The 17036-nt window shown below is 42.0% G+C and overlaps 2 protein-coding genes across 2 annotated transcripts in view; both read right to left on the bottom strand.

The window, feature by feature from the left end:
* Positions 1-5513, bottom strand: part of LOC147623399 (pentatricopeptide repeat-containing protein At5g27110-like) — a 35450-nt gene extending 29937 nt beyond the window's left edge. Inside the window, exon 1 of the mRNA XM_086821770.1 lies at positions 5361-5513. Within this exon, the coding sequence (XP_086677896.1) occupies positions 5361-5513 (153 nt within the window). The remainder of the gene's footprint in view (positions 1-5360) is intronic.
* Positions 5514-9412: 3899 nt separating this feature from the next.
* Positions 9413-10200, bottom strand: LOC147623398 (uncharacterized). Its single transcript, XM_086821856.1, has one exon. It carries the CDS (start codon positions 10162-10164, stop codon positions 9628-9630), a length of 537 nt encoding a protein of 178 aa, XP_086677982.1. The 5' UTR covers positions 10165-10200; the 3' UTR covers positions 9413-9627.
* Positions 10201-17036: the final 6836 nt, after the last annotated feature.

The raw sequence follows: 17036 nt of genomic DNA, 5'->3' as shown, positions 1-17036 counted from the left end.
TCCTTGATGTTCTATGGCTGCATGAATGGTGGCTTGCTCTTCTTCTTCCATCTCTAAAGTCGGTTCACCAATCATAGAGCAGACGCGGGCAGTCACTCCACGACCTCTACCACGTCCACCACCACCTCGTCCAGCCTGGTGGTTATTAGGAGTCCCACGACCTTGAACTCCCCGGCCGCCTTGTGGAGCAGGAATGACATTAGGATTGAGAGAGGATCTTGCAAGTTTGGGGCATTCATTCCGGAAGTGGCCAACTTCATTGCAATAAAAGCACCTTTGGTCCCCATAGGATTCTGAAGTGGAATTAGCATAACTGCGGGGGACAAAATTATTGGGGTACTGACCAATAGTATTGTGGCGGAAATTCGATTGGTAATTCCTCTGAAGGCGCCCCCTTGGGTTAGACTGAGGATAGACTCTCTTCTTTGCTTGACCACTCTTTACTTCTTTAGCTAGAGGTTTGGCTCGGGTAAGAGCATCTTGTAAAGTAGTTGGCCTCATTGCTTCAAGGCGAGAATCCAAAGGTTCATTCAGCCCTTGGCAAAATCGGGCCACTTGTTGAGTGATCGACATAGGTGGAGCATATTTGCCAAGCGTGACAAATTTTGAGTAGTATTCCTCCAAGGTTAAGCTAAGCTGCTTGAGGCTGAAGAACTCGTTCATCTTAATAGATTCATGAGATGGGGGAAGATAACGGCCCTTCACAGCTTGCTTAATGTCACTCCAGGTTTGGGTATCTTCAGTGACGCCCTTATCTCGGCACCATTGCTTCCACCAAAGTTTGGCGTCCCCGGTAAGACGGAATCTGGCAAGCATAGATTGATTCCCAATTCCTGTACCAGCAGCCGAAAAGTAATCGTCCATGGCTTCTATCCAAACTTCTGCATCCCTTTCAATCTTTGAACCTGCCCCATTAAATGAGGGAGGTTGCATCTGTTTGAGGAGAAGCTTCTTCTCCTGTGTATCTGTATATAATGCATTGGGAGCAAGAAGTTGACGATCCTGGTTATCAATAAGAAGTTAAATTTAGAATTATGTCACTTAGGCGGTTTAATACACATAAGACAATGAGTGTGAAAATCAAAACCTTTTATTCCAAGCTTTAATATTTACAAGTAAACCAAGCCATTTACAAGGATTGGACTAAATCCAATCTTATTTATTTACATGGTAGTCCTCTAGGAAACCTAATAAAGATCTGCGGTGGTAGCATTGAAAAAGTAGGGGGGTTCTCCCATGGTTTCAAGAACTCGATAAGTCTCTGGTAGGGGAGGTAAACCTCGTCTAGAAAGACGGGTAACGGCTACTCTATCAGGGGATACAACTTGAGTCACCTTATCATAAACCCAACGATTCTGCAGCATGCGATTCCCATCGATAGTGACATAGGTGTTACGAGGAGTGCCAATAAACCAGAACAAGCGAACCATCCGCAACATCTCGGCATATCGGATCCGCCTCAAGTCGTTGGTGAGATTGCCGACGTGCTCAGCTCGAATGATGAAGTAGGTAGATCGACGATGCCAATACTCAGTTCTGTTCCATCCCCTTTCGATGCGAGTGTAAAGAGGAAGGGTTAGCTTGTCTACAATGTGCATCATAGTGTCACGGAACTCGAATTCGGAAGAGCGACAAGCAGTCATGAACATGCATTGGAATACCAGGAAGCGAGAATAGGGATCCATCTCGTCCTCCTGCATCCAGCCGTAACTAGATTAGTTTAACAAGAATTTCTAGAGTAACAAGAGAATACAATATAAAATCTCCCAAGTCTAAACGCGCTCTGATACCACGTGTAAGGCCCCCGACCCGTAGGGCGGGGGAATCCTTTTGATAGGCAGTTAAGTCTCGTGTTATTTTCCGATTGACGACACCTCGATCTCGTAGAAATACGAGGTTACGAGCAAACGAACGGACCTAATTCTATCTCGCAGGGGAAGCGTAGTCATCCTAAAGGAAATTCTAACCTCCAGCACGGAATGTGCGTGGAGATGGAACAAGACCCACACTTGGTTCAAGGAAGCCAACGCCTTTTTCCCCCGTATTTCAAGAGGCACGGCCGCTGGCTCGGTCCCCTAAAACAAGTCTTGTTCGTGACTCTACTATTCCCTAAGTATCGTAAGTTACGACTAGTAGAAAGCTACCCGACTGATCGGGTCCACCCATCCTTAGAATGGTACCGTCAGGGCATCCATTCTCCCACTTTCCACGCACTCACCCATTCAATTATTTTCTAATTAAGTCCTACCACACTGTGAAACACTTAAAAACAAATTCCTTTGTTAATTAATTACACTTGATTCCTTAAAGGAAATCTTCCTTAGCATAACATTGAAACCAACGAACATACTTACAGTGAAAAAATATTTACAAAGACCCTGAAACCGGGCCGATATTCCAATCCAAACTCATGTCCAAACCATAACCATAACCACAACTACATCGATAATCTAGAATTCGATCTTCCAGCCTCAACCAGCTGGGTAAACCTCACGGACCGTCTCCCCTCGTCGTCAGCCAGCCGATGAGGGCCAAGCCGTCCTGTCACCCCCTCAGGTACTGACGCTTGTACCAAACCCTCTCGCTCTTCGGAGGGGACGTCTCCTCATGAGGTGGGGGTTAAGTCACCGCACTAGCCTGGACCCACAGAACTAGGCAGCATATATACATCACCCTGGTGGTGAAAACCAATCCCCAGTGGCATAGGAGGGGATTGCCCTGGGCCGACTCCCGGCCTCGCTATATCCTCCGCCCGTTTACACAGGCAAGCACGAAGTTAGCTAAGGGGGGGAGAAGCTGTACCTGCATGTTAGCAATAAACCAGCAGTATATCCAATAGAAAGAAAGACATAGCCTTTGTTCAATGAATTCACACATTAACAAAAACCATCGTTTTGGAAAGACAATGATTCAAAAGCAAGATTATTTTCCTATAACTTTACTTAAGAGTAACCATAAGGTACTTTAGGCCATCTATACTAGGGTTTAACCTTGGTTCCTTTCCTATTATTTCGAATCTTTGCATTAAACTACATAAGAGAGAATTTTTAGATAAACTGGTTATCATTTTCATGCCTATTCGCTTCAAGAGGGGCGAAGTCGATTACAGGGACGCGATTCGCCTCGTTCCCTCCTTGGGCAGCGCGCGGTTCTTCAATTCGGCGGCGTTTCGGCGCCATAGGAGCACTAGAGTTTTAAGAGGATAGAGAGAAAACGAGGTGAATATAAGAGGTTGGGAGCGTGGAGAGAAAAGAGAGAATTCTATTGGTTCAAACGGATTCGAAAACGGAGTCCGTTTGGGGTAGGAAAAGCTTGTTGGGCTTATGGGCAGGAACGACCTCTTAGCCTAAGTTTAAGTCGCCGCATATGGGGGGGGGGGAATTGAGAGGGGTGTCCTTAACTTGGAGAGCTCTTGAGAAGAGTGTACGTCTAGGGAGGCCTAGGGAAGAGTAAGGCAAGGGTTGGAGGAGAGGCACACTTAAAGTCTATTCACACGGGGGGGGGGGAGAAGAGTGTAGGACATGTCCTAGAGCTTGAGAGAGAGCTTGCGCGTAGGGGCTTGCTGGGGGCTTGTCTGGAGAAGGGGGCTGGGAGGGTCCTTTTATAGGTGCTGGAGGGTGGACGTCCGGGTACGGGAAGGTGACACCTGGGTGGTGTAGGTGTCCGGGAGAGGGTGTGGGCGTGAGACACCTGGGGGTGGAGGTGTCTCGAGGAGAGAGAAAGTGTGACACATGGGGGTGGAGGTGTCCCCAAGAGAGAGAGAGCGCGACACCTGTGGATAGAGGGTTCTGGGAGGAGGGGGTACGTGTAGGGGTGTGCTGGAGGGTGCGTCTAGGTCGTGTACACGCTTGGGTGCCCCGGGCGGATTGTCGGTTTTTTTCACGGGCGGCGCCCGTGGTGGGGCCCACGCCGGCCGCCCGCCGCCCCGGGGGGGTCAAAAAATTTTATTTGATGAAAATGTCCGGCCTTGCCCCGTGACCATGGGGGCGTGTTCCGTTCGTTGATTAGACGCCTGGATAGTTACTATTTTTGGTCGGAAGTCGCAGATTTAAAGGCTTAAAAGTTTAATTAAACCCATTCCAGGTACCCGTTTTTAATTCAAAAAAAACTATTTTAAGCGTAAAATTACGCGTAGATTTCAAATTTGGATTCAAAATTACAAATTTCTAAGCAAAAATGGCTTATTTTCCAAAAATAGAAGTTTTTTGATCGGAAAAATGACAAGCTAAGATATATTTTTCAACTCTGAAGCAAGTACAGTGTTATTTACAATGGGTATGTTACAAGACACCTATCCCATCAATTGGAAGATATGGCCACATGTAGACACCTATCCCATCAATTGGAACCATGTAAAGTAGGCAGTCCTTTGAAGCATAGCTGGCCAACCGCCAACGACATTCTCTAACCTCTTGTACTGTGGCAAAAGATGAAGAGAAACATATGGATGAGTGTGAATGCCATCGGCATGATCACTAAGAAATCTCTGATTTACATAATGCTTGGCTTTTTTCTCTATAATTTCGCTGGTGCATCACCTCATTAACGAGTTACTACCTCCGAGAAATTTACCTGACCTCTCAACTACTCTACATAAGATGTTGCTCAGACCACCTCAGCTTTGGTCTTGTCTAGCTCAACTTCTTCCAACTCCAATTTGACCTACTACAACTGAGCAGAGAGAGCCTCTATTACATCCTCTTCTCTACACCTCGATTGTTTCCTCATCTCAGCTCTAACCTGCACCAACTGCTTTATGTCTCTTTATTGTGGCTATGTCTATGAAAAAGGCACACAGATGGTTTATAGATTGTGGCTAATAGTACATCATGCCTAACGTGTGTTCTCAATGCCTATACTATAAACATAGGGACAAATGTAGCTATCAAGTGTCCTACAATGTTTTTACCTACCCATGCGGCCTCTCCTAGCTCCATCGCCAAGACTAACACCAGAATAGTCAACCTACCTCCGCAAAACAAGCTTGAAATACAACTTCTTCATGAAGTATATGGGAATTTGGTGGTTGTGCAACAAATTTCCACTGTAAACACTCAAGTAGCTGATGTAAATGTGGGCTGCCATCTAGGGGTGAGAGCACCTAGATATGTGAGTTCTCTCCTCGTCTCGCGAAGGCAAGGGTCCTTGTCTATCCACAAAAAGCCTTTACATAGCTCCCTCATGCAGACTTCAAGAATCACATCCACCTCCTTGTAGGATAATCCACCCACACAACGGATGCGCGATCGATTCTCCTATAGCCATTGGTCCACCTTTCTTTTATAGTTGATGCTAAGAAGAGAGTTTGCATCCTCTCAAGGCCAGAGACCAAATGCAAGGTGGTGGGATTGAGTCCACACCAGTGCTATGAACCGTGCTGACCAGCTCTCGTATATAAGGGATGCAATGGTATTTGATCTGCCTGAACTGCTAGGAGGAGAAGCACCCTTTGATGCACCTGACCTGTGAGGAGGAGGAGCGCTCTTTGATCCACCTGAATTGTCTGCCTCCATGGCCCATAAAGAGCAAACAAATGAATCTCGGACGCGGGGGGTGACTCTATTAACCCCCTATGTAGCAGTTGCATTCAAGGGTATTTAAAAAACCCCCTACTAATGGATTTTTTATCTTGAAATACTCATTCTATAACACTTTTTACAAAAAAGAAAGTACCCCTTATGTACCAAAATTTTCAACATTTCAATCAAAAATCCCCCTATATATGTAAATGTTTTGTAACTCCACAAGGGAAAAAACCCCTTTTGTTAAATTCATGTGCTATCTTGCATATTTTTTAGTGACCCCCTAGAAAAATGACAACTATTTAAGAGGGAAAAAGGGGGAAAAGATAAGCAAAAATACATATGCGATAATGGGGGGATAGCTCTTAACCATGAATTGTAATGGTATCTGATCCACCTAAACTACTAGGAGGAGGAGATCCCTCTGATGCATCTGAAGTGTTAGGAGGAGGAGCACCCTTTGATCCACCTGAACTACCTGCCGACATGAACCCCATAGAGCAGGACAAGGACAACTGATTAAGAGGGAAAAATAGTAATAAAAAATACATACACTACATGCTAGGTAGTGTGTGTGAGTGAACTAAGGTGAGAGGAGGGAATAGTACACGTACTGCAATGTAGCGCTATGACAACGCTCATCGAGAGATGCGGTGGAATTGCTTCTCAAGGAGTTGTAGAGCTTGGAGACCTCAAGGGTTACGAACTCTGCCATTGGAAAGATCCTCTCATGACGGTTACAGTTCACCAGGTCATCTCTTGTTGGATCTGTTTCAAGGAGGGTTAGGGTGAGACATAACACCTCGCGAGAGAGAAGGATACATGTGTGAGGCCAAAGCAAAAACAAAGCTATATATATGGCTGAAGTACTCCAACAAAAGTGGAAAAATCTGCTCCTATCGAGCATCTCCATGGGTCTTCTTGAAGCAATAGCATGGAAATGTCTTAGAATGAATCAGGAGAGTGTGAAGACCTAGTGGCCAAGGAGCCATGTAAGCTCTCAGGCCGCCTCAGAAGTTATGACTATCATAACTTAATACAAGTATGTGTGATAAAAGATCTAGAGGTAGCTACTAAGTCCTTTATTAGAGTTAGTTATATCATATTTCAAACATGATATATAGCACTTCATGACACCTTCTTCCTTTATCAATTAAGGGCTTCCTGTTGATACTTGCAATACATGATTATTTATTGGCAAGGAGCGCTCGCTCGATAATGTTCAGTTATTCGTGCATCTTGTAATGAAATTGGTGAATTTTGTGTTGTAAGTTATTTTTTCCATTTAGATGAGTGGTTCTTCCACCACTCCCTTACCTATTTCTTGCAACTACACACACACACACCTATAGCTAGTGTGACACCTCATTTGGTACCCTAACAGTAATACTAACCACATGCACGCACACCCAAGTATTACAAGGGGGTACCACCCTGGTCACATTTAAGAGAGTGGGCAAGCTGCGAACTCGACACCTCATTTAGTACCTCACTTATGAATCTTGTAATGAAATTGGTGAATTTCATTGTAAGTTATTTTTTCCATTTAGATGAGTGGTTCTTCCACCACTCCCTTACCTATTTCTTGCAGCTACACACACACACACCTATAGCTAGCGTGACACCTCATCTGGTATCCTAACAGTAATACTAACCACATGCATGCACACCCAAGTATTACAAGGGGGTACCACCCTTCCAAATATTGGCCACATTTAAGAGAGTGGGCAAGCCGTGAACTCGACACCTCATTTGGTACCCTAACAGTAATACTAACCACATGCACACACACCCAAGTATTATAAGGGGGTACCACCCTTCCAAATATTGGCCACATTTAAGAAAGTGGGCAAGCCGTGAACCCAACAAGTTAGCTAGTGTGACACCTCATTTGGTACCCTAACAGTAATACTAACCACATGCACGCACACCCAAGTATTACAAGGGGGTACCACCCTTCCAAATATTGGCGACGTTTAAGAAAGTGGGCAAGCAAACAACCCAACAAGTTAGCTCAGGGGGGTCACTTATAAATATGTAAGCCTATCACGTGGGTTCAATAGGAGGAGTTTTTTAAATCCCTTTTTTATACATTTTATACATACAGAAGGTTACCATTTAAAGGGGGTATTTAAAGATTGAATAGGAAAAGGGTGTGTTTATTCATGATAAAGTTACAGATAAGGTGTTTTTATATTAGGCCTTGAATGTACGTGATATAGAGGCTTTACATATAGTGACCCCCCCCCCTCCCCAGCAAGTTAGTAGCTCGACCGATAGAGGGAACACCATGCACACTTGCAAAACTCGGTGCCATGCATCGTGGGTTGAGATGTTCCAACAGCCACCATCTGTAATCCAAAGCTTGACCTTGAGGGATTGGCATTGCACACCACTGTCACCGCAAGAACGCAGAGAGGAACTGGGAGGAAATCACAAGAACACTCAAGCATAGATGTTGGGGTGTGTGGAGGGCGATACCAACGTTCACGCAAATACATCCCAAGCTTAAGGTGTCCTCAAGTGTACTCAAGGGGATTTGAACCCAACAACTCATGAATGAGAGTCCTAATCTCAAACCACTTGAGCTATGCATCTTGAGCCAAAGGAGAAGAAAAATGGAAACTCTCAAATCCCTCAATTTAACTCCACTTTGTATACCATAGGTAACATAGTGGTCCTAGTTGGAATTATGTCGTTTTATATCAGTAATAATAAGAAAGTGTCGCCTTTGAATTATCGCCTTTGAATTCAACTTCTTGCAACAAAGAAGAAGAATAGTGTAGAGTCTCAAATCTCTCAACATAATTTCTGTTTGTATGCCATAGAGAATTCATAAACATAGTGGTCTTGGTTGGAATTATGTAATTTTATGAGATTGAAAAATATAAAGTATTAGGTAGAACCAAATGGGACTCAACACCACGCAAAATTGAGACCCGTGGAAAAAGTAGAAGCTTTATACACTTTGGGATAGGAATGACCCCTATTGAATGCATAATCATGACTTTAACCACAGTCAAGATTGAGCCAAACACTAGTTAGCCATAGAATTAAACCCAAGGTTGGCAATTGGTTCACTACAAATATAAATGGATAGACTAATACCAAGAATTTATATTATTTAGAAATTTCTTTTGCCAAGGCGGGAGGGATTTCATGCCAATAATATGAATTTTAATCTAAACAAATAACATACACGTTGTGTTTATAATTAACAAACATCACACTCAACTAGAAGATAGGAGCCACCTAGAGGAAGTAGAGCGAATGGTCTTGGTTGGAATTATGTAATTTTATGAGATTGAAAAATATAAAGTATTAGGTAGAACCGAATGGGACTCAACACCACGCAAAATTGAGACCCGTGGGAAAAGTAGAAGCTTTATACACTTTGGGATAGGAATGACCCCTATTGAATGCATAATCATGACTTTAACCACCACAGTCAAGATTGATCCGTACACTAGTTAGCCATAGAATTGAACCCAAGGTTGGCAATTGGTTCACTACAAATATAAATGGATAGACTAATAGCAAGAATTTATATTATTTAGATTTTTTTTTGCCAAGGCGGGAGGGATTTCATGCCAATAATATGAATTTTAATCTAAACAAATAACATACACGTTGGGTTTATAATTAACAAACATCACACTCAACTAGAAGATAGGAGCCACCTAGAGGAAGTAGAGCGAATGGTCTTGGTTGGAATTATGTAATTTTATGAGATTGAAAAATATAAAGTATTAGGTAGAACCGAATGGGACTCAACACCACGCAAAATTGAGACTCGTGGAAAAAGTAGAAGCTTTATACACTTTGGGATAGGAATGACCCCTATTGAATGCATAATCATGACTTTAACCACATTCAAGATTGAGCGGTAGACTAGTCAACCATAGAATTAAACCCAAGTTGGCAATTAGTTCACTACAAATATAAATGCCTAGATTGATACCAAGAATTTATATTATTTAGAATTTCTTTTTGCCTAGGAGGGAGGGATTTTATGCCAATAATATGAATTTTAATCTAAACAAATAACATACACGCTGGGTTTATAATTAACCAACATCACACTCCACTAGAAGATAGGAGCCACCTAGAGGAAGTAAAGCGAATGGTGATACACGTAGTGTGTGCCCGTACCGTTGACGAAGGTAACGATGTCATAGCCTCGCACGCCCCTGAAGGCGCCGGTGCCACCCAGCACGGCGATCTCATTGGTGGCCTGATTGATGAGGCCCTGCAGGCTGATGGTGCCGTTGAGGGAGCCGTCGTCGTAGGAGAGTACCTCCACCTCCACCTCCACCTCGTGGCTGGTGGACGTGTAGCTTGCTTGGACGGTGTAGCCCCGGATGACGCCCAACTGTGTGGAGAAAGGGTCGGCGCCCTCCGTTACGTTGAGGGCGAACGCCTCCGTCTCACCGAAGCTGTAGGTGGCGTTGGTGTCTAGGGCGTGGATGAGATAGCCAGTGTCGTCCCCGCCAACCTCCACCTGGACGTAGTACTCCAAGGAGGCCTCATCCGAGGAGCTCCAGCGCTGGTTGCCAGCAGGCCGCCCGGCATCAACGGCGGAGGGCAATACGAGAGCGCTGATGAGAAGAAGAAAGAAGGCGGTGCACCAGCTAGAACTCATCGAAAGCACGTGGAGAAGGTTGAGGAGCGTCGGTTGGATGAGAACTGGAATGGGAGCTCGTCGCTGCAGTTGGAATTGGGTTTTGTATACTTAATGAGGATATGCAAGTGAGACGCCCACGGCACTGGCGCGGGCGTCCTGCGAAGACCCGGCTGTGTGTATGCGTGTCGCTGATATCTCAGATGCCCCATGGCCATGAAAACGACTACGACTGGCTTTTTACGCCTAGAAGGTCGCCACACAAATTCAATTCTCACCTAGCGTGTATGCATGCATCGGTAGGCTTGCTGACAATCGCTTTTGACCATTTGGAAATAAAATATTGGAAATAAAACAATTTGTAACCATTTGGGGATCTTTAGCTGAAAACAACCGCCTTCTCTTGCTTAGCGTTGCTATTGTGGCCTGTACAAGGGCACTTTCACATTTTCGAGAAACAAATTCATGATCGAGATAAATATTTCAGGCATCCCGAAAAATGTTGAGGGAAAATCTCTATTTCTATGTTTCCATGGGTGATCCCATTCCTATTTCAAAAAATGGTCATCCCACAACGACAGTCATCATCAAAGAATCATTATCATGAGCACACAATGAATCTTCTATGTCAAGATTAAGGTACGACAAAAACACACAACCGTAATCAAATTATTCATCACCATAGCAAGACTGGTGACCTAAACATGGCGAATATCGATATATAAGCACCTTCTTCATTTTCAAAGAGGGATAATCACAAGAACATGCTTTAACTACTAGCCACTCTTCAATGGGAAAAGGAAAGCTCCATAAAAGCTTGCTGTCAAGATAAGGGTAAAGGGAAGGAACTAACATCGCACCACAAGAACCTCTCCATTCCATCTTCGTCAAGGGTAACACCCTATCCATGGGAATTAGTGCCAAGGTCTATTTACTGCAACTTGCAGGTCTTTACAATCACATAATTTTAGTAACATGGCTTCAATATTAATACAACAATCTCCTCAATTTAGACAAGATTGGGTGAAACAACTATTATGATGGTAACACATTTTTTTACCAATACTTCAATTTAAAAGAAGAGTCAAATTGGCACTATATTGTCACATTCTCAAAATTCCTCACAAATGTGGTATGTGTGTCAAAGTGCCTAGGACTTAATGCACAACAACGGTACTACGATTCAGCTAAAACATTTATTTGATTCCCAAATGTGTAAAGTTTTATCCAAAAGAAGACAACAAGCTAACTCAAATTATTGGATTGGGAATTTCTACCAATATCACTTCATCAAGTCAACACAACTATCATGATCACACGACCAATGCTCCATATCAAAAAGGTATGAAATATTTTAGAAACATAGAACCACAACCACAGGGTATAACAGCCTTCTTGATTTGAAGAGTGGGATAATCACTCGAGGGGTTCACTATATGTAAACTCTATATATCACGTGCGTTCAAGGCCTAATTTTAAAATCCCTTATTTGTAAATGTTTAATGAATAAAAGATACCCTTTTTCTATTCAATCTGTAAATACTCCCTTTAAATGGTACGCTCCTATATGTAAAAAATATTAAAATTTGGGATTTAAAAAATCACTTTTATTGAACCCACGTGCTATGCTTACATATTTATGAGTACCCCCCCACCCCCCCCCAAAGGATAATCACCACAACTAGCTTGTACTAATAGCCACTCTTGAAAGGTAAAAGGAAAGCTCCATAAAAGCTTGCTCTCAAATCGTAAGAACACTAGAGCATAGATGTTAGGGTGTGTGGAGGACAAGACCATGTGCATGCAAGCACATCCCAAGCCTAAGGTGTCCTCAAATGTACTCAAGTGGATTTGAACCCAAGGGGATTCGAAGCTAAGACCTCTTGAACGAGAGTCCTAAGCTCAAACCACTTGAGCTATTCCTCTTGAGCAAAAGAAGAAAAATAGTGTAAGCTCTCAAATCCCTCAGTATGACTCCCCTTTTTATACCATAGGTAGACCTTAAACTTAGTGGTCGGCGTTATTGGAATTATGTCTTCTTATATCATTACTATCAAAGTAGGCCATAAACACAGTGGTCTTGGATGGAATTATGTCTTTTATATCATAATATTGAAATATTTTGTTTCAATTCAACTTCTTGCAACAAAGAAGAAGAATAGTGTAGGGTCTCAAATCTCTCAAAATAATGTCTCTTTACATACCGTAGATAATCAACAAACATAGTGGTTCTGGTTGGAATTATGTAATTTTATGAGATTAAAAAATGTAAACTATTAGGTAGAACCAAAAGGGACAAACACCATGCAAAATTGAGACCCATGTGGAAACTTTGGGATAGGAATGACCCCTAGTGGATGCATAATCATGAGTTTTAATCTATCAATATTAAGCCATAGACTAGTTAGAATAATTATAATTAAACCAAAGGTTGCCAAATGATTCTCTACAAATATCAAATATCAAGAGACTAATACCGATAATATATATTAATTAAGAAATTATTTGGTCCAAGAAGGTGGTCAACTTGCTTGGTATTTCTAGCTATTAAGTGTAGCCCTTCACCATATTTATCCATGAAGAAAGAACACTTACTTTTTAGTCTCTTGCCATCTTCATAAGTTGGTCGGCTGAATTTATATCGTGAATGTATAAGAAATTATAATTAAGGTCAACTATTTAATAATTTTGATACTTGTGATGCATTAGGAAACTGAGAAGTGAAGGATATCAATGTGTACTTAGCTCCATTGAATCGACAAGCTAAGACGATATTTGCAGGAATGGTTTTGAAGGTCATGATGCATCTAGGGATGGGAAATTTACCTTATGAGGCATACTTTCTTGAACTATCCACGCTATTGGGGATTGTCACCATGTTAAGGTTTGTTTTGATAATAATCACAAAGTCTATCAAAATGTAATAACAATGTAAATTTCTCATATATGCTTTACCTACTACGTACAATGACAGTCTAGCTACAAAAGGCTATAATGGAGGCCCTACTTGTGTGATGAAACTTGCTTCAAAATGGAGGTATAGATTGAAGAAGTGTGGTATCCACATTATATGAGGTTGTTGCATATGGATGTTTTTTACTACTAAAGCACTATTGTACCATGCATATTCTCTTGTACAGATGCGGCACTCAAGGAATGGCCACCACCACATAGGATGACTCCATGTGATTGGGAATTATATTGGGATAATTTTACAAACTCCCAATCATCGGATACAAGTGATAAGGGTGAAGGAATGAAGACAAAAAAGTCCATTTTCTAATGAGCTAGAATATTGGAGAAAGTTAAAATTGTGACCTATTGGAGCCAATGCACACTTCAAGAATGTTGGAGACTCTTTATGGAGGCACCGCATGTTTACCCATTCTTAGGGTGAACAAGCGCTAATACCATTATATTATATAAATGATTCAAGGTAGATACACCAAAAGTTCGTACATACAAGATATTAAGCAATGGTATCCAAATCTACAACTTGGACAAGTGCCCATAGAGCTTGGAGACCTCAAGGGTTACGAACTCGGCCATTGGAAAGATCCTCACGACACTTAAGGTTCACCAGGTAATCTCTTGTTGGATGTGTTTCAAGGAGGGTTTGGTTGAGACATAACACCTCACGGCGAGAGAGAAGGATACATGTGTGAGTCAAAAGCAAAAAAAAAGCTACATATATGGCTGAAGTACTCCAACAAAAGTGGAAAAATCTCTCGCAATCAAGCATCTCCATGGGTCTTCTTGAAACAATAGCATGCAAATGTATTAGAATGAGTCAAGAGAGTGTGAACACCTAGTGGCTAGGGAGCCTCATTCCATAACATCTTTACCAAAGAGAATGTAAGCCCTTAGGCCTCAAAAGATATCACTATCGTAACTTAATACAAGTATGTGTGATAAAAGAACTAGAGGTAGCTACTAAGTACTTTATTAGAGTTAGTTATATCATATTTCAAAAATGATATATAGCACTCCATGACACCTTCTTTCTTTATCAATTAAGGACTTCCTGTGGATACTTGTAATACATGATTATTGCTTAAGAGGGAGGGATTTTATGCCAATAATATGAATTTTAATCTAACAAATAACATACACGCTCGGTTTACAATTAACCAACATCACACTCCACTAGAAGATAGGAGCCACCTAGAGGAAATAGAGCGAATGGTGATACACGTAGTGTGTGGTGGTACCATTCACGAAGGTAACAGTGTCATAGCCTTGTAATTATTTGTAACCATTTGGGGATCTTTAGCCACTTGCATGTATACATGCGGCCAACCTTATCCTCATGAAAACAACCTCTTTCTCTTGCTTAGCATTGCTATTGTGGTCTTCATTATTGGAATTATTTCTTAGTATATCATTAATATCAAAGTAGGCCATAAACACAGTGGTCTTGGATGGATTTATGTCTTTTTATATCATAATATTGAAGTATTTTGTTTCACAAATTCCCGATCCGATAATTTGAATTAGCTTGTCTTCTTGTGGATAAAACTTTACACATTTGGGAATCAATTAAATGTTTTAGCTTAATCGTAGTACTATTGTTGTGCATTAAGTCGTAGGCACTTTGACACACATACCACATTCGTGAGGAATTTTGAGAATGTGACAATATAGTTCCAATTTGACTCTTCTTTTAAATTGAATTATTGGCAAAAAATGTGTTACTATCATAATAGTTGTTTCACCTAATCTTGTCTAAACCGAGGAGATTGTTGTATTCATATTGAAGCCATGCTACTAAAATTATGTGATTGTTAAGACCTCCAAGTTGCAGTAAACAGACCTTGGAGCTAATTTCCATGGATAGGGTGTTACCCTTGATGAAGATGGAATGGGGAGGTTCTTGTGGTGCGATGTTAGTTCCTTCCCTTTATCCTTATCTTGACAGCAAGCTTTTATGGAGCTTTCCTTTTCCCATTGAAGAGTGGCTAGTAGTTAAAGCAGGTTCTTGTGATTATCCCTCTTTGAAAATGAAGAAGGTGCTTATATATCTATATTCTCCATGTCTAGGTCACCAGTCGTGCTATGGTGATGAATAATTCGGTTATGGTTGTGTGTTTCTATCGTACCTTAATCTTGATGTAAAGGATTCATTGTGTGCTCATGATAATTATTCTTTGATGATGACTGTGGTTGTGGTTCTATGTTTCTTGATGTCATACCTTTTTGATGTGGAGGATTGGTTGTGTGCTCATGATAGTTACGTTAGCTTGACAAAGTGATATTGGTAGAAAGTCCCCATCCAATCATTTGAATTTACTTGTTGTCTACTTGTGCATGAAGTCATAGGCACTTTGACACACCAACCACGTTTGTGAGGATTTTTGACAATGTGACAATCCTTTTTGCTTTCCATATGAGGGTTTCTTTCCATTACACTTCTCCTTGGGGTCATCAATCACTCTCCGAGAGGATCTCTTTTGAATCCAAACAACATGGTTCCCCTCATTGAAAGTAGCATCATGAAAAGCAAGGCCTCACATCATCACACAAGTAATGATTTTGATGCCAAGAGATAGAAAATAAATACCAAAAGTAGAGTTTGATGATGAGAGACAAGTCAATATTAGACAATTTGGGAAAAATCTCATATTTTTGGAATCAACTTTTCTATATAGTTTTGGACATATCTTAAACATAACAACTCCAAATTTCTCGGAGATTGTAGATTTAGATTCTACTCATCAAGATATTCCTTGTCATATGGCACATGAGGGGGTTTTGACAAAAAATTAGAACAAGTTTATCATGATCCCATTTTTCAAAATAGAAATTGGACCACCCATGGAAACATAGAAACAGAGATTTTCCCTCAACAGTTTTCGGGATGCTTGAAATATTAATCTCGATTATGAATTTGTTTCTGGAAAATTTGAAGGTGCCCTTGTACAATAGCAATGCTAAGCAAGAGAAGGCGGTTGTTTTCACGAGGATAATGTTGGCCGCATGCATACAAGCTAGCGGGTAAAGATCCCCAAATGGTTACAAATAAATACAAGGTCACATTTCCAGCAATGTGACGAATTGAATTTGTCTTCTAGTGGTCAAAAGCAATTGTCAGCAAGCCAGTCGATTTTATTTAAGAAATTTTGAATCATAAAGAATAGCAAGCCAGTCGATTTTATTTAAGAAATTTGAATCATAAAGAATATGTATTAAGGGTAGGCAAAATTACAGCGGGTTTTCCTCAATTTAAGCAAGAAAAATTACACTAAAGGTCAGAATACAGAATACTGATGCATGCATACACGCTAGAGATCCCAAATGATTACTCTACAAGGTGAGAATTGAATTTGTGTGGCGACCTTCTAGGGGTCAAAAGCAATGGTCAGCAAGCCAGTCGTTTTCATGGCCATGGGGCGTCAGAGATATCAGCGACACGCATACACACAGTGCACACTACTGGTCCAGCAGAGAGCCGGGTCTTGGCAGGACGCAAATGGTTCCATTCAACTCACGAATCTACCTCCCTCCCAGCAGCAGCAGCAGCGACGAGCAGCCGATCCCCATTCCAGTTCTCATCCAACCGACGCTCCTCAGTCTTCTCATGAGTTCTAGCTGGTGCACCGCCTTCTTTCTTCTTCTCATCAGCGTTCTCGTATTGCCCTCCGCCGTTGATGCCGCTCGGAAACCAACCAGCGTTGGAGAATCACTGCCAACTCGAGCTCCTCGGATGAGGCCTCCTTGGAGTACTACGTCCAGGTGGAGGTTGGCGGGGATGACACTCATCCACGCCCTTGACACCAACGCCACCTACAACTTCGGTGAGACGGACGCGTTCGCCCTCAACGTAACGGAGGGCGCCGACCCTTCCTCGACACAGCTGGGCGTCGTCCGCGGTACACCGTCCAGGCCAGCTACAC

The sequence above is a fragment of the Cibotium barometz genome, chromosome 27 (genome assembly GCF_041138505.1).
Source record: "Cibotium barometz isolate CiBa-2024 chromosome 27, ASM4113850v1, whole genome shotgun sequence".
Taxonomy (NCBI): domain Eukaryota; kingdom Viridiplantae; phylum Streptophyta; class Polypodiopsida; order Cyatheales; family Cibotiaceae; genus Cibotium; species Cibotium barometz.
This window is presented reverse-complemented; position numbering and strand designations above follow the sequence as displayed.

Bases quoted from the DNA above. Each gene is read 5' to 3' on its own strand.
- LOC147623398 (XM_086821856.1), bottom strand. From the start codon at position 10,164: ATGAGTTCTAGCTGGTGCACCGCCTTCTTTCTTCTTCTCATCAGCGCT.